Below are 18,926 nucleotides of genomic sequence, written 5' to 3' on the forward strand. Positions count from 1 at the left end.
TGGATCATCCTCCCAGTGGCTAATACTCAGCATAGTTTTTACACAAGCCAAACTCACAGGAGCTGTTAGCTGGGGTTGTTTTTCTCTTTACTGTTTATTTAAAGAGTGAGGCACAAAAAGACAATAACAGACAGGGAAGTAAGTCAGTCAGTCTTCATTCTCACTGCTTGGGAGGTGGAGCATGGAGGCACGTTATATATCTGCCATGTCATAACAAATATTACTTTATAAATAGGCTTTGCCTTTTCAATATTCTTCACATGGCTGCAGCCATTAGATGTTTGTTATCAACCAAGGAGTTTGATGAACCTACAGTTAAGCCTCCCATTGGCAATATAAATAAGCCTCCTATTGGCAAGAAATTACAAAGATAATTTTGTAATTAGAATAAGAAGGGTTCATTTCATGTAACACTGATTTATATTAAGATAAACTTGTTTGTGTTGATTTTGCAGCCATTCTTAGGTGTGTAGCACTAAGCCTTGTAGCTTGGTACAATTAACCCCTTCTTTGGGGTAAGTTGTAAGATTTCTTCTACCACTTTCAGTTGAACTTTACATGACTGGTATGTTATAGAGGTCTACTTATGGTATGTCACTGCAGCAAAGACATATCTCTACAACCAGATATTAAAAAAATACTCTAACTCAAACAATATTTAAAAACAAAATGTGTCAAGCTGTGCCCCACTCTCTGTATATAAGATACAGTTTTGAATGTCCACTAGTAAAGACAGGACTATTCGAGGGTAAAGGAATACCATTTTAAACATAAAATACAGTGGCACCATAGGGTTTCAGCTCTACAGGCTTGATAAAATGAAAGACCTAATGCACATACTCTCACCTTTCCTGGTGAGCAAAATCAGCTATGCATGACTTCTAGATTTGACAAAATGTATCCTCACATCTCACAATATAGCACTAAATTTTTCAAGGTTTATCACATTATTGATATGACAATGACTGAGAGCTCCTCACACTGAGAGCTTCTCAAGTTACAACTTGCAGTAAGTATGTTATCAGCTTACATGATGTGGTTGCACAGACTGTGGCTTGAGCATTATAGCATTACTAAGGTTGCATGGAGTCAATAGGGAGGGATTAGTTGCATAGGGATGGTGTAATAGGCATCCCTGATAAGAACATCTCTTGAAACTTAAGACGTTATAGTCAATAGGTAATCAAAGCTCTCTCTATCATCTGACACATACATATACTTATGACATATGGCCTATCATTTCAGTGTGACAGTAAGTGGATGTCTCTCACCAGGGCAGTGAATGAAGGCCCACTCGTAGCCCTTGTCCTTCGGGCAGATGGCCGGCTCCAAGCTCATGTCCTGTGACTGGCTCTGCTGGCCCTGTTTAGCCGGCCTCTTCATGGGCCCCCGGTAGGAGCCCTCCATGCACAGGCCCCGTCCCGTGCTGCTTGGATCTCCGCACCAGCCGCACTCGGGCTGCTCCAAGCACTGGTTACACGTCCGCAGGCCCGAACAGTTCTGGGCTGATGGAGAGAAGAGGGGTTGAGGCGTTGTGTTACATTTGTGCATGAAATGTTGCTAAATAATCTGAAACCATAAACTTCTAAAACCAAGTATGTCTGAGAAGTGATTAGGTTGTGAGCTCAACTCTTCTCCTCTCCTCTGCCACTTCTCTAATGGAGCCCACTTACTAGTACCATTTCAAAGAGTTTCAAGTTTCAATCCATCGCAGTGGCCCTCCTCAAATAACTTCAATCTGGGATGATTTTCGGCTAAGCCCAGCTCAAGTCTGAAAATCTTCACTAGCTGCTTTGTATAGTTTCTTTTGTTTAGGCACATTTATCCATTTCTTTTCATTGTAACTTCACCAGGATAGTCACCTTGAGACAAACATTGGCAGCATACAAAATGCGGACCAACGCAAAGCGCCAGCAACAACAGCAACTGACCAACGCAGCAGCATACAAAATGCTTCGGGATGTGACTTTTCAGTTTTTCTTTTCTTTCTGTGGGATTTCAGGCTTTTTAACACACACAACTCCAGACATTTCTTCTCCACAGTTTCCCTGCTTTTTTCAGCAACTTAGCACCTACCAGGACCTGCAGATTAAGAAGCACATTATTGTGCTTTGTAGTGAAACACAAAGCCATCATCTGCTGAGCCTTCAAGACAACAGATTTGAGAGTCGATAAGAGGAGCCAGTGACAAGAGATAAACAGTTGATGGAGAGGAAAACAAATGGATAGAATGAGTCAGAAAGAGTGTCACCAAACCAGATCTACCAGAGAAGTTTATAAGCTGCGCAAAGTTCAATGAAAGGCTCAAATGTGATGTGTAAAGTGGCACCCCGCCCCAACTCAGAAAGCCGAGGGAACACTGCTGTTTTGTCAATTGTGGGCTGAACTCTGAGGCCACTAAATTGCTTGACAAGTTTTAGCGTCGCCACTTGCCTCCCAGACAGATACTTCAAGGGAGAAAATGCCACCACTATTTTAAGGAGACAAACATTCTGTGCTTTCGCCTCAGTTTATGTCAAACAAATCTCAAGCCATTCTGCTAATGGATGTGAAACCATGACAACGCAACAGCAATCAGCACAAAGTAAGGCCACTTCAGTTTGTTTTGATGGCAAGATGAAAGTGGCAGATTTCTCAGGAACGCACCGTTCTATGAACACAAGTAGTTGGATGAGGATTTCTGTCTTGCCACAATACCAAAAAGCATGTTAAAATAAAAATATGTCCTAAAAACAGAATCCATATGACAACTCCTAAAAATTTTGACGTGACGCCTGGAGCTGTTACACTCACAATAAATTGGACGGTGATTTTGACTGGCCGTTTACACTGAAATAGGTTTTACTTCATCTAGTGTTGACAGTACTCAACCTAGCAAGTATAACCCATATCCCAGGAAAATCACCATCTTGGTTCAAGTTCTCTCACAGGTTAGAATCTTGCCTTTCTTGTTCTTATCTATACTATCTATACTATACTACTAAATCCTAAATTCGATATTTTCGACTCTACACGCTACATTGGACTATACTATTTTAAGACAGATTTTCCTTTAAACAGAAGACATGAAAGCTTCACTGGAAAAAAAAATAATAATACATTAAAAACATTAAAAAAAAACCATTATATATATATGATTCTAAAGATCAGATTTTCTGATCTTTAGAATGATATGATGATCTTATGAATGATATGATGATCTGATTCTAAAGATCAGATTGTATGCGATCAGATTGCTGTGTATCCACTCTCACTGTTTGGTGTCGCCTGTGGTTGCAGTTATTTAAATCTCTGTCTGTCTGTCTGTCTGTCTGCTGTTACATTGTTTGCACAGTATGTGCATTGTGGCTGGACTGCATCCAGACTACAAATAAGTCTCTTCACAATGGAAACCTCAATGTGAAACCAGCAATGTGAGCAAAATCTGATTTTGTGCGGCCAGACCTGTTTCACAATGCGTCCTGGAGTGATGGGATGACAAAAGTTGCATTAAAACAACAAGTGTATCTATGATATAATGTGAAAAATTACAATAAAAAGACCCTGATCAAAAAAAAAGTGTGCCCATAAACCTATGTGGATATACACTCACCAAGCACTTTATTAGGAACAGCTGTACACCTGCTTATTCATGCAATTTTCCATTCAGATAATCATGTGGCAGCAGTGCAATGCATAAGATCATGCAGATACAGGTCAGCAGCTTTAGTTAATGTTTACATCAAACATCAGAATGGGGAAAAAATTTGATCTCAGTGACTTTGACTGTGGCATGGTTGTTGGTGCCAGACAGGCTGCTTTGAGTATTTCTGAAAATGCTGATCTCCTGGGATTTTCACGCACAGCAGTCTCTAGAGTTCACACAGAACAAAAACAAAAAACATCCAGTGAGCGGTGGTTCTGCGGACGGAAACGCCTTATTGATGAGAGAGGTCAGAGGAGAATGGCCAGACTGGTTGGAGCTGACAGAAAGGCTACAGTAACTCAGATAACCTCTTTACAACTGTGGTGAGCAGAAAAGCATCTCAGAATGCACAACACGTCGAACCTTGAGGCGGATGGCACTTTGGTAGCCGGTTGACACTGAGCTGAAAGCTGATACCTACCCAGTATAAGTAAGGAGTTCCTAATAAAGTGCTCGTTGAGTGTATAGATCCATATGGAAAGAGTTTCATCTTATATGTTTAAATATCTTTATTGCTTTTAGTCTATCCTAACTGCCCTCTGACTGCCATATTTCTACAGCTGTCACCTACAGCATGTCCGCAGGATAAAATGAACTTAAAGGTGACTGACCAGACACGCATACGCAGAGAGAGAGAGACAGGGAGACAGACAGGGAGACAGAGAGAGAGTCATGTGGAGTCGGTGTACAGGTCTGTCCTGAGATAGAAGGTAAAATGAAAGACCATGGAAAATGTGTTAAGAAAAGAGAAAGTCAACCAGGGTTTAAAACTTCCACCCCGACTCGACTTTGCACATTCTAAATTCTGTCTGAACCAAACCCAGCTTGAGGGGAATTGACTTTTCCTGAACCACCTTGACTAAAGCCTGAAACAGGAATAACGGTCTTTTCTATAGCACAGAGGACCATGTGTTTGATTTGGCTGTTTGATTTGGAAAGGTGCGGTTACACAGAAGTTGGAGAGGTATTTTGAATTATGAATTACCTGACAGGTGGAAATCATCAGAACAGTGTCCAAAGCTTTCATTGCAGTTTGCAACTCACAAATAAACAGTCTTAACCCAAGATAAAGCAATTAACTGAATGGTTGTCATTGTGCAGCCATAGTCTACAAACCTAGGCTATGCAAAAATAGGCTATTCTATACTGACAGCACCAAATACAATATAATACACAGCCTGCCCTTTGCACATCCACTGTCCCTGGAGGCAATGATACTATTGAATATTTTATTATGATACTGATTCTATAGTTGCAGAGTGTATTTGTACAGTCTCCTCTGTGTAGAGCACATCTGTCTCTGTGCATATAAAATGCACAACGAATGAAGAGAAAGGGAGTGAAGTGGGAGAGAGAGTTCAAGAAGGAGTGGGGACAGAGTGAACGAGAGGGAGGGAGAACAAACAACAGGAAGAGAGAGAGAAACGGAGAGGGGCTGAGGAGAATTTATAGGACAACCTTCTCTGTCCTTCATGCCAAAAAGGTACAGATTCATCATGACAAATATCCAGAGCATCCAGGCGAAAGTCTCTGGGCTACCAAACACCAGTTGGCACAAATGAATTTGAGGCTGCAACCATGAGCTCCCTAAATTCGTTACTCCCTAAACTGATCTGAGATGTTTTTATGATCTGCCATACCTGTGGGTGTATTTCATTCATCACACGAGATTAAATAGCACAGTAACCTAAAGAACTACAATGACCTTTAGGCAAACAAGAGCTCTGATCAACTTACCATTGTGCAGTGAAACAACTGATAACAGCTTCACCCATGCATGTCCAATATTTATTTAGTTAACAATGGCGCACGCTAATGCGTCGGCATTTTGTGTATGTTTAGCTGATGGTACAAGCTAGATTAACACCATGTTTCTGTTTACAGATAGCAGATGTGCTTTTATGTAATGATGTTTCTCTTCCCACTATCGTTCTAAGATACTGGTTTGTTTGGTTTACTCTCCTCCCTTATCTGTATCACTCCTCTATCCTGATGGGTATGTCTTTGTTTTTGCTGCTGTCTTTGCTTGTTTCTGTGTTTGTCTTTGATTGTGAAGCACATTGTAATCTTTTAGAAAAGTGCTACACAAATAGCGTTATTAATATTAAGTCATTATCATCTCAAAAGAGTTAGTATACACACTGCGGCAAGCCATGTGCTGGACACTCAAGGGTGAAACTGCTACCAAATGCACAATGGTAAGATTCTTCCGAGAGCCTCTTTGCTGAAAGGTCAGAGTATTCCTTTACGATGGCAGTCTCATTTTCCAGAGCATAAAAAGATAACATGTCCAAATCAGGATCAAAGTAGTGGCAGGCTGAGGACAAGAAAGGCTAAATGTTCAAAACCCTGAGGTGACATTCAACCGTGCTAAGGATTTTCCTCTGAATGGTAAAATAAATATATTAAGTGCTGCTCATTCTTGACATCAGTGGAACATTTGATAACGATCCAAATAAAAAAATCTGGAATTCAATCCCCCTCCATCAGAATATTTGAGGTAGAACTCTTCCTTTTACAATCTTGCTAAAGTACTTAATAATATACCACTCTTACCATGTTTTTACCTGGTGATTATTAAGTATTTAACAGCTGTAAATGAGTAGGTAAATACTTGAAAAGCTGAATTACTTAGAAAAAATTTAAGATTACTTCTTTACATTGCAACTGTCACAGGTTTAGGATTGTTAACAGGCCTTAAATATAAAATCACACCACGTCTAAAACGTTAGCTACATTAGTAAGTAAGTTAAATACGTCCAATTATTTTTTTCCATGTCGTTATACACCACATTTACATTACATTTACCACTCTCCATCTTTAGCCTACAAACAAGCTGATATGAGTTTGACTTGTCTAACACAGTACAAACCAGCTGAATAGAGTTTATTTCCCTTGCATTTTAAACAGAACTAGCAAATAAAAAAAAAACAGCACAAAATAATGGGCTTTTTCCAGAGCGAGGCTGAGGCTACTCTGGAAATCAGCTCAGGCTCCGACCCCGCCTCAAGGTCCCCAAGGTGCCAAACACAGGGTGGGAGACCAACAGTTATGTACAACTCTGTCTGGTTGATTTGTGTTGATTTGTCACCATGCTGTAAATAAACCGCCACACTTCCACTCACTTGTGTGACCCGAAATGCACTCACTTGTGTCACTTTAAAGTTGTGAAGTTGCAGGTTTTATGTGATGAGAGGGGCAGTCAACCAATAACATATTCAAACTCTGATTGTATTATTGGTTGGAATTTTTATGTACGCAAACTTGTAAGGCATGAACTAACTACTAAAAAGTAAAACTACTAAAAAGTAAAATTTAATGGGATTTGATCTAAAAACTGGGTGAAAATGCCATGTTTCATTTCACTGTAATAAGGAGAATAACCACCAAGATGTTACCTACACAGAAAGTTGGCCAATTAGGTTTATTGAGCCACCACACCGCCTGAAACTGAGAGCATTCTGCTCTCAATTTGCAATTGCGGCTTGCCTAACCATTTTATAACATGCAAACTAAGTCTACAAACTGAGAATCCAACTGGGATGTAAAGGATATTCAGCATAGAAACTGGTATTCTATCATATCCAAACATAAATGAGGCGAGCATAGCGAAAAAGACACATTACTGCTACACATAGTCCATTAGGCTACTATAAAGTGTAGTGTAGTCCGCGTATGTATATGTGTGTGTGTGCTGAGTTGGGCTTATTGTGCTAGATATTTAGCCAGTGTCAGCAGGTATGGTTTTGTAGCATAGAGGCTGGTGAATGAGCTGCGCTGCCACAACCCCTCGGGGCTCACTGTGCCCCGGCTGATCCTGTTCCTAATATTAGAAAAATTGGTATTCACAAAATCCACATTTGACACAGGCATTCCCATAATGCTCCTCTAACGTTCACAGAACCTAGTTATTTGTAACCGTCTCTGAAAGTGATTCTTGATGCGTGCCTGTTTTTAAACTCCCCAAAGCTAGCTAATGACAGGGAGTTAAAGTCCATCTCCAGCTTGGCCAACAGGGAAATCTAACTGGTTGGGGAGACTATTTGCAAGGCTAATTGACCATTACAGACCAAAAGCAACTTCCGAAGCCAATCACAGGAATCTAATACCATTTTCCCTCTGACACAGGCCGGCTGTTTTCCACCCTTAACCTCAGTGATGAGTATCGACCGCTTACAGATGGAAATCTAGGTTAGCTATCAATGGCCACCTTCATGCCTGACTGTAGACTTCAAAGGGGCCACGTATGGGTTAGGTTTAAAAAAAGATAGAAAAAGATGAGAGAGAATGAGAGAGAAAATACGATAGACCAACTGATAGACACACACACAGACACACATTCTTACCCAGACAGTCTCCAGTCTGCCATTCCAGACACTGGCCATAGGGGAAGGAGATGACATAGGCAGTGGAGTCGACGCAGCGCTGGGCGCTGCCACACCACATGCACTCCATGGCCTGACTGGTGCAGTTGGCACAGTTGGTGTGCAGCGAGCAAGGCTTCTTACAGGATGGACGGGAACTCTGATTGGGATTCCCTGAAGAGGAGAGGAGCAAATTAATTCTAACACCATTTGAAAAGTGTGATACCTGCACTTACAAAATAATTGCTGGCATCTTAAGAGAACTCACAAATGCACTAGCTTAGCTATTTTAAGAATTTTGATTGAAAAACAGTAGCATATTTGATGTGTAATCATCTATTTTTCTGAAATATAGCAGAATCAACATTTGGTGAACATTCTGGTTTAATGTGTAAATATACCCCTTGATATTAGTACAGATATGGATAAACAGCAGTTGTTTCTAATCAAAATGCCTTATGAAATAGTGCAGCTCACTCTCTGTCTCTGTGTGTGTTACAGTGCATCTGGGACAAATTCATGTTTTTTTAAAGAGTAATCAAACCCCACCAAAATCTGTGGTGAAGCCTGACACCTAATGGTGAAAAGTAGGGTACTGTACTAGCCATCTGATATTGGCTGGTGTTTGTGCCAGGTGATGTCACCTTCCATAGAGTACAACAGTGGCACACTGGCACAAAGACCAGCCAATAGCAGATGAGCAGTGCAGTACCCTACTTTTCACCATTAGGTGTCAGGCTTCACCACAGATTTGGGTTTCGGGTTCAGTTACTCTTTAATTGAATATTGAACTGTAATTCCTGTGTGTTTTTAAACCTTTTTGAAAGCAGGTAAGCATCTGTGTATATGTGTGTGTGTGTGTGTGTGTGTGTGTCCCTCTCCCTCTCTCTCTCTCACCGGCAGCTTTTTCGCAGATGAGGCCGTGGGCCGTGGCAGTGCAGGGATTGGCCCTCAGGCCCGACACCTGCGGCTCCTCCAGGTAGGCGCAGAAGCCAGAGTCACTGGGCTCGCCTGGCAGCCAGCGCAGGCTGCTGTTGGTGAAGGGAGACATGTCCTCCCAGCCCCAGTACGACACGTTGATCTTCCTCAGGCCCACCCAGGGGTACAGCTGCTGTGGGGAGAAGGCAGCAGGGTGTCAAATGGCATAAACACATATAGGCTGTGCCTGAAGGCCACTGGGCACGGAGATTTAAAAAATAGTGTTCCCCGCAACATTGTAAATGCAGTGTTTCCATAACATTTCCTAAATATTTGAGCTTTAAAAATGTCCACAGCTTTCTCCACACAAAACACTCTCATTGGTGCCAGAACAATGAGCCACAGGCTGCTGGTACCAAGTTTAATACATCCATGGTTGCTATCCAGAAGTGTGAATGTCTCTCCCTCTCCTGCTCCAGCACGCTATTCAACAATTGAATAGCTGCTGAATTTACACCTCGGGACAGTGAATACCATCAACACTCTACTGAAACTAATTTCATACATATAATTACTCACGTGCCTTCAAAATAGCGGGATTTGAACTTTAACGTAATGGGAAAATGACAGGAAATGGAATGGTAAAGTATCGTTTGGAACAGACGGTACTTGACCCAGTAGACTGCCAACATGTAAATTATTCTCAGAGATACAGCAGGCCTGACTCATTAAACAAAAATAAAAACATACAAAATCATCAGTAGACTACAGTTTTCTTTGTGAATGTGATGAGGATATGTTGACACACATCATGTAGCCATCACTCCAGGGAAGAGGACAGTTTCAGTCCAGATGGACGAGGCATAAGGCTATGGACAAAATGGAGCAGACTTGTGTGTGACATTTGCTCAAATAAACCTCTGAAGCTCCAGCTTCGAGACAAGTGTTCCAAAAGGCCTCTACAAGACCATAGAGGACTGAATTATGATTTTATTAGGGTTATTAAAATGTTTAACATTCACTTAATCTTAATGTATGAGTTATCTTAATTTATGAGTTATTCTTGATTTTACAGCAACATCATAATGCTGGGCAGACGTGATGCTTCTGGGTGTCACTTGGTCACAACGTGGGGCTCCACAGCCTGGTCTCTCTAGTGTTAACAAACAATCTGGAGTCTAGTACTCAGAAATTTTTATTTTGAGGCCCGCCAAACACCAGAAACTGAAACAACCAAAATGACACCAAGAAACTTCTATGTTGACTTTGGATTTCCATGAATGTGTTGATATTTTTTGTGCTTACTTAAATACGGATTAGAAAACTGAAATGTGTGCTATACCCAGTATACAAATACATTTGCGTTTCATTCCGTTTAGAGTGAAAACTATGAACAACAACTCATGTGGCCCTGGTTTGCTATATAAAGCAGACAGATGGTATTAAAGGGTATTAAAGAATTCAATAAATGTTTGATGAAATGTTACATTGGGTAAAACAAGTGAATCAAGACAATACTAAACTAAGTGAGGTGTGATCATCAGAACTTGGTGCACTGGTTCTGGATTCTCAGAAACAGCCAAAACTTTGTCTAGCATGGCAGTGTCTAATATTAACCAAGAATAGTGTGACAGTCTGAAACAAGCCATACAGTTTGTGGCATTCCTTGGAGGAATACAGCTTGATGACAGTTGTTTGAATGGCAAGAATTGCACAAGCTAAAAGCGGAGCTGCAATCAGGAGCAAAACAGAGCAATAAAAAAGTGGTATGCAGAAATCCATGTCAGAATCCACATCTCATCGGTCCTTGTTATGGATGGGCTACAGTAACAAAGATGACTCCTGACACACCATCACCTGGCTTCTGAGAGTATAAGAAAATGTTTGAGTCATTATGAGTGATATAAGTGATTACCGTGGATAATCACTCATATCATGCATGACCCAAAACATTATATACCAACATTTGTTTTGCAATTCCAAGAGATTCATTTTTTTTTTTACCTTGTCTTGCTGCTGGAGCTTCTTCAGCTCTTCAAGCACATAGTCCACTTGCTTGGTGGTGGTGAGCGAGGCGATGTTGCCGTTGAGGTTTTTGCAGTAGTGCTGGGCGTTGTCGTAGCTCTCGCGGCTGGAGTTGATCCTCAGGCAGGCCTCCCCCACCTGGCTCCAGCCCTCACTGCACTGCTGGGCTGGGGGGAAGAGATGGTATCATGTGAGGAAGAATACCCCCCAAAAAAACGAAATCTTAAACAGTTTGAAGGAAGGACACTGGGGACAAGACACGGCAAATATGTTGCTAAAAATATATCCATTTTGCTCCAGTTTACAAAAAGTAAAGACATCAACAAGCCTTTTCTTCCTTCATAATATGGTGTATCAATTCTTCAATCATTGAAAGAATAAGAAAAAAATGTTGCCATTCCATTAAATCAGCATACAAACAAAAGCAGCAGTTCAACACTGTTCAACAGCAGGCACCATACTTCAATTTGGGAGGAGGCCCAATGATAAGTAGGGAATGCAGACATGAAAGAAGAATGCAGGGAACCCGCTTTCAACAACGGGGCACTCAAAGATTTAGGGCTTTGTTTGTATGTAGATGCATGTGTGCATGTGTGCATGTGTGTGTGTGTATTGTGCAGAGACCCCCTTTCAGGCATCAGAAAACACATTACACACAGATCTGATATGCAGCTCCCGGTGCCTCAACGAGCCCTTGGGGGACAAGGCTTCATGAACTGAGAATTATGGATCAAACGTCGGCAACATTTCTTTAGATTCAGCAGGCGTCAACATTGGGGGCCAGGGTGGGGGGGGGGGGGGGTAGTGAGAGGTAAACTAAGTACACTGCCAAGCCTGATAAACAACATCAGGATGAGATCTTGAAAGTACATCTCTGCAAATACCAGATGCTGTGTATTTTTCAACTTGTGTTTCAGAACAGAATATACTGGATCAGACGGTGCGGTGGCCTGAGAAAAAAAAATCACTCACTTGATAAATCCTTTTCCTTTCCACTTTGCGCTTCCCTAAAATCTGAAACTGTCTCCCGTTCAGATCAACTGAAATTACTGAAAGGCTTTCATCATATACCAATTTATGAAGTGTTAAAGTCAACCAGATCCTGAAAGTAAAAATCGATGAATGTCTGTTTAAAGATTCACTCTAGGCCTGAATGTCAGAGCCTGAATGTCAGAGTCATTCTATACAGTGAACAGCACATCAACTCTCAGGTTGAGTGACTGTTTTGTTTTAGTAAATGCTCATCAGTTTTCATCCATGACGTCAATGATAAGGGATATTTACAGTCATATTACTCACTTGTCTTTTGTTTTTCCACAATCTCGAGAATAGACTGGACAATGTGACACAATGGAAACCTGACACTTTACTCATGTATTTGCGAGAACAATGACTGCCACAGCTATGAATAAGATTGTGTGTGCATATGTGTGTTCCTTCTTCACTCCTGTCTTACCAGGCAACGCGTGGCACTCCGACTGGTTTTGGTCCCACTGACAGTTGAGATTGAGCGAGCAGCTCTTGCAGTTAGCCAGCTTGCTGCACACCTGCTCATTCCGCACTGGACACTTAGTGAAGTTCTTCACGTTCTGCGGCAGGACAGGAGGGAACGGAAGAGAAGAGGAGCGGGGTAAAAGACGACGAGATCAAAGATAGAACAGGAAAACGGAGACCAAACCTGTCTTTCTGAATCATGGAATGGATCCCATTACATGCCTCTGGCCAAGTAGTGGTTTTTCTGACCACAATACCATGTAAAATCAAAAATTTGTGTGTGTTGGGAGGAACTGCACAGAGACCAGAAGTGCTCTGGCGCCCTCTGCTGGACCACTCACAGAGGTGCAGTTGCTGGAGGCAGAGATGCACTTCTTGTCGTCACACCACTGGCACCCGTTGGTGTTGGCCGTACAGCTGGCACAGTCTGAGAAACGGAAGCACCGCTCGTCCACCGTGACTAACGAAGAAATGAGAAAAGGGACAAGGGAGCAAATGAGTGAAAGTGTTCATTCATTCTCAAAAATCATACCTTAAAACCCCCAGTACAAATGTTCTTTTCAGAGTATATAAATTCTAAGCATTTAGACAAAGATTCCTGTAGTGTAGGATAGTAAATCATCTTTGTAACTCTCAGTTTGCACTGTAACTTAAAATATAGAGCAGACAGACAAGGTTCCTTGTTCCTGTATGGTGCTTTTTTTTTTACTTGGATTGGTGACAGCTTGGACTTGGGGAAGGAAATCTTGTTGGCATCAGTGTCCACAGTTGGTGCATTAGTTAATGCTAAAATTACACTGACAGTCATTTTGAATAGTTGAGGGACTAAATTCCATGTTTTGTCTCTGAGGGAGGAGTGAAAATAACGTAATTCTTCTGCATAAAATGTGGACCACCAGTCATCTTTTGGCAGAGTTGGAGGAGCGAATGCAAATCAGAAATCAAAACCGAAGCCTATTTCTGATACTCTATCAATACCAGCTTTGTTGCCATTTCAGTAAAGAAAGAAAAACTCCTTGGGGAGAAAAGAACAGATTGTGCTTTTCCAAAAATACATGAGTCCTGGTTCTCTCTCTCTCTCTCTCTCTCTCTCTCTCTCTCTCTCTCTCTCTCACCAGCTTTAGCGGGACAGAAGGGGGCAGGAATGAGGCTGCCATTAGCCATGCTGGGTTCCCAGGGGAGACAGCGGCCCTTGCTCCAGATGCAGCGGACCCCCTGCCCGGCCTTCACACACCCCTCCTCTGCCAGGAAGGCCTGGCAGCTGGGGGGTCGGTAGACAAGCACATCATTGAGCAGCACGCTGGAGAAGCCCCCGAACACATACATGGACCTGACAGAGAAAGAGGGGAAACATTAAGGAACAAGATGGAAATAAGCTTGACAGGTCTTGTATGTTATCTTTTATAGTTTTGAAAGAAAAGTTCGTCTTGTCTGGTCACCAGTATGGAATAATATGATTGTTAAAACTTGCTAAAACTATATGTTTTGAAAAGCAGGAAATCATTCCAGTAATATTGACTCAAAGGCAACTAAAGTGATGTGGAGGCCTTGTTTGAAAAGCTGCCACAAGTTAAATAAAATGAAACTGTACAAACATGATTACATTCTCATTGCTTAGAGAGTGACAACCTCCTCTGTGATTAGGAATTATAAAAAGCTTATTATCTGTCACTAAGGCACATACTTCAAAAAGGTGTGCATACAGTATTTATTCACAATCTATTCAGAGGTTAACCTTCAACAGATTATGAGGGGCATGGGTTAGGCCTCATCCAGGACCAAAAAGCAAGCACTGTCATCTCCACTGGGAGAAATGTCTATAAAAAAGACCGGGCCATAGATTCAGGCTTCAAAGCTGAATCACTGTGGAAGCAGCTGTCCAACACATCTTAGTCTTAGTGCAGATTCTACAGGCCAGACTCACCCGTTGCTGACCACAGCAGAGTGCCCGAAGCGGTTGACGTCCCTGTGCAGGTCCGGCTTGGGCAGGAGCCTCCACTCATCACAGGCTGGGTAAGAGAGGAGACAGTATTTAGAGGGGGTGCTGTCTAAATGTACGTCTAGCAATGCCACCCTTGCGCTGTGTGCGGTCACATATGTCCTTGTACAACATAAAAAGTACAAGTCTGATCTTCGCACCATGTCATATTCCTTGTACAGTTATCGGATCTGTTGATAATAAAGTGACTCATTCTGAGGATATGGATTATATTGAAATAAGAGGGAGGAAAAGCAAAGCATTTGATGATAGCTTTCTGAAATGTTAATTTAATTCTTGCCCTGTAAGTCTTCATGTTTGTCATTTAAAGCCCTGCTCCAGTGACCTCAGAAACTATTTGAAATATTCAACATAACAAATCTTGAAGGCATATCACTGGTTTACAAAATAAACTAGGAGGGAGTAACAACTAATTCCTGCCAATTAAAACAGCTTTCCATCCCTTTCCCAATTCCCCTGTGGCATACTTCAACCTAATTTAGATCTTGACTAGTGGAAGTAATATCATGTATTAGATGGCATGTTTTCAGTAGAGTGTAAACGTTTGAATGGGATGATGAGTGTGACTAGAGGGGGCCTTTAACAAGCATACACAACTTGGCAATAGCAACACTGCAGAGTTCACCATTCAACTGACAGCATCATATGTCAACCACAATGGGAGCAGGCCCTACCAATGTCATAGGCGAGGAAGTCGGCGGAGAAGCACTTGGCCCCGTTGCTAAGCGACGTGTCGTTGTGCGTGTTGCCGCCAAAGATGAGCAGGGTGCCGCTGAGGAGCACAGCTGAGTGCAGGTATCGGGGAAAACCGCTCTCTCTCAGGATGAACCTGGGATACATGCATGCAAAGTGTGTCAAAGCATACAGCAGCATCTCAAATGTGCACATAATGAAAAAGGAAGCAGTATGTGTAAGCGTGTGTGTGTTTGCTCACCACGTCCGCGTGTTAACCTCATAGCGGTAGAGGTCGTCGACGAGGCCGTATTTGTTGGCCGGCAGGGCCTTGTAGCCGCCGTGGACGTACACACTGCTACTGGCACTGTCAAAAGTGCTGCTGTGGCCATAACCACCCTGGGGAACCGCTCCTTTGGTCTCAGGCACCAGCCATGTGTTGGACCCTGACAGGGGAGAACAACACACAGCTTTTTACACAACACAACAAATATCTTTCAGATCCTTCAAATGTTTTATCCATACAAATAATACAATCAAATGATAGAAACATTTTTATCCGCAGATATACAACTTCCTTGAATTAACTGATTTAAGAACATTTAACGATGCAGTAGGCTAGATTTATATGTAAAAATACAGCATTTTAATCAGCCTAAATGACAAAGTGAGGCTGCAACAGAGAAGAGCATCCCATCCCCTCTAATTGATTGAATCGTAAATTGAGAGCGAAATACAAACTGGCTCCGAAACTGGCTCCGTCAAGAGAAAGCTGGACTGACCAATGTGATATCTTTTGCCTCTCTTGTCCCTTTGATATTCTTTGTATAAAACAATCACAGACTGGCTGTGCTTGAAAACATGAGCGTGCTGTGTGCAGTTTACTGACAACACATGATTTCTGGAATTGAATCAAATAGTTTGCACTCACTGCCATTTGGAGCCGCCAATGCGCAAAGCTGCCCAGTGCAGCTTTAACATTGAGCTCCCTGCATTTAAAACCCGTTAGTGGGTAATATCTAAAGAGCCAGTCTTGTCAACCTTTTTAAATTGATGAAGGCAAATTTGATGGAAAAAAGATTACTAGCAATTGAAGCTGCCTGGGAATGGCTGTTATTCCCTTTAATAAACACTGGGTGGCAGTGCTGCACACTCAAAATGTTTGATGCCAGAAATGATTCAGATGTTGAGTAGTTGGTGAGTGTTTTAAGTGGTTTATTCAAGCCAGCCTCTCTTTATATTTCTATGATGAACACTTTTTTTTTTTTTTTCCACTAAAAAACTGATCATGGAATAATTACACATTTAAGGCAGCTGGTGGTACCTAGAAGTATGAAAGATGAAAGCCAGCATGCTGTGCTTAGGCTCACTGAAATGTCAAGACAGAAACTTTTTCCCCACAATTGTCACGTGGAGAGAGAGATACAGAGATAGAGAGTTGATAGAGAGAGAAACAGAAACAGGCTGAAATTTTAAATGTCCAGGCATCTCTTATCAGTGTTCCACCAGCTGTGACTCACTCAGGTTGTACTCCTGCACATTGCTGACATAGCTGTAGATGGGGGAGTAGCCGAAGATGACCACCATGACGGCCTCGCCGCTGTCCAGCAGGGCGCAGTGGGCTGAGTGGCCCTCCACGGCATAGATCTGGGCCTGGGCCGGGGGGCCGATCACAGGGCTTCTCCTCTGCCACGTCCGACCGGGCACACTGAACACCCACAGCTCATCTGTCACGTTCCCTGAGCCAGCCTCCAGTTTCCCGCCAAACATGTAGATATCATCCTGGGGAGGAGAGGAGGGACTCACCTCAGTATGTTTTGGAATGCAACCGCTTCAAGCCAGCATGCACATGCTGATGCATGGCGTAATAAAACAGGTACAAAGTAAGGCTAAGTCAAAATATAGTGATACGAACTGGAGCCTTCAAATGAAAAAAGCTCCAAAACAAAAGTAGGGAACTGTGAGAGAATTACACATCCAAATCATCGGAATCTGAATTATATGAATGCTTGGATATCTACTTATGAGTAGGTGTAACAATTTGTCTTGTGTACACTAGTGTCTGTTAAACAGAAAATGGCATTGTGAATTCATCAGGGCAAGCACAGCCCTCGAGTTGCCACTTAAATAGCCAACAAGTTTCATCATCTTCTTAAAATGGGAAAACCACAGATTTTCAATATTAAAAGTGACTTTTTCTTACTTTTCGGGAGATGTGGTCATAAGAAAAATGAAAACTTTGTCCCTCAGCTCTGTGCTTGATAATCTATGACAGGATTCTGCTATTAAAAGCAAAAATGTAGTTGTGGTTTCCTAGATTCTCCATGTACCCCGAGCGGTCGGGGCTGTATCTGAGTGTCTGTTTACCTGGTATGCAGCGAGCGAGTGGCCATATCTTGGCAGAGGGCCACTGTTGATGGGAACTGTGTTCCAGATGCCACTCTCCAGGTTGTAGCTGTAGAGCAAAGCAACAGAACGGTACATTTCATCTATACACACACATATACACACAAGCCATGATAATACATACAGAATGCAAAACAGTATCTATTACCTGCATACTAAAAACACTGCATACATTTTATTTCCTGCACATTTTAATGCAGGCCACTGTCTGAATTCAAATTAAGACATTTCCCCATGATCAGTTGATTTAATCAAGGCATACTGGTCTAGTCTCCTTTGTTCATGCCCTTAGGAACCACTTCAGTCTTTCATTACGTTTCTTAAGCTAGAGAGTTTGCACAACATTGATGAACAAGGGCAAATTAAACTTTGTAGGCTAATGTTACATTGGCTTTGCAATAAAACAGGCCACACAGTCAAGTCATCACAGATTGGTAAATATATACAGCATGAGTTAGCTAAAAGATCATTTTCCGGACTCGGAGCACCTGGTGGTACACCAAGACACGGGGCAGATGGAGAGAGCTGGAGCGAGCAATTAAGAGGGAGAATTGTCACAGTGAGCCTGGAAATTACTCAGTAGAGTGGTTGAACTTGAAATAACTAGAAGTCATTCTGCACTTCATCCACTGAGTCATCTAAGCATAATAAGCAAAAAAAGAATCTAAATTTATAAATTTAGCTCAGTGAATGCATGCCACAGAGCAAACCATTCAAACCAAACTTCCACTCTTGCCAGTTTCGAGCCCTAAGGCTGGGCTGAGATTTCCTCCAGAGATCGTCTGGGTTGATGTTAAGCCAAGAAGCCACCAGCTTTTCTGCACATCCTCCTTTAATAATTCTTACTTGGAAATCTATATAAGAATTCAGTATAAGGGCATGGACATGACAAATTCAGAGACCAGGACTTTTAAGGGGGAAAAAAAAATCAACACAAGCTGCATATAAATGGCAAGCTAGGTGTTATTATTGGCCAAAGGGCAAATACTCCCCTCTGTCATCACAGAACAGTTTGTTTTTTTTACTTTTAAGGTCCAGGCTGAATGGAAATCCCTCCAATATACAATGGAGATATTCTCAACAAACAAACAAAATAAGATTATTTGGCTGTTTTCTCCTTGAAATACACATTATAATTTGCCAATCCTTCCAGAAGGATGATTATAGTATGTATGAGAATGACTATGGTATGGTCATTATTTTATGTGAGTGTCAGGTCTATAAATAAGACAGCAAGCTACAAAACTAATAAAAACACAAATTCAAGCTTGCTAAAATTATTCAAAAAACAATGCTGTATTATAAAAATATATATATATATATATTGTACAGTAAAAAGATGCACTGTTTTCTTCCAAGAGG

General features: G+C 41.8%; 1 protein-coding gene across 1 annotated transcript in view; it reads right to left on the minus strand.

Moving 5' to 3' along the window:
- atrnl1b (attractin-like 1b) overlaps nt 1-18,926 on the minus strand; it is a 92,913-nt gene that overhangs the window by 61,328 nt on the left and 12,659 nt on the right. The window contains 12 exon segments of the mRNA XM_071527843.1: nt 1,272-1,505; nt 8,033-8,224; nt 8,948-9,161; nt 10,973-11,160; nt 12,450-12,582; nt 12,829-12,947; nt 13,603-13,817; nt 14,412-14,496; nt 15,161-15,315; nt 15,421-15,604; nt 16,679-16,940; nt 17,526-17,613. Of these exon segments, the coding sequence (XP_071383944.1) occupies nt 1,272-1,505; nt 8,033-8,224; nt 8,948-9,161; nt 10,973-11,160; nt 12,450-12,582; nt 12,829-12,947; nt 13,603-13,817; nt 14,412-14,496; nt 15,161-15,315; nt 15,421-15,604; nt 16,679-16,940; nt 17,526-17,613 (2,069 nt within the window).

This window comes from Centroberyx affinis, unplaced genomic scaffold, assembly GCF_046629955.1.
Source record: "Centroberyx affinis isolate AG114_WGS23_722 - 3 ecotype Tasmania unplaced genomic scaffold, CSIRO-AGI_Caff_v1 ptg001581l_1, whole genome shotgun sequence".
Taxonomy (NCBI): domain Eukaryota; kingdom Metazoa; phylum Chordata; class Actinopteri; order Beryciformes; family Berycidae; genus Centroberyx; species Centroberyx affinis.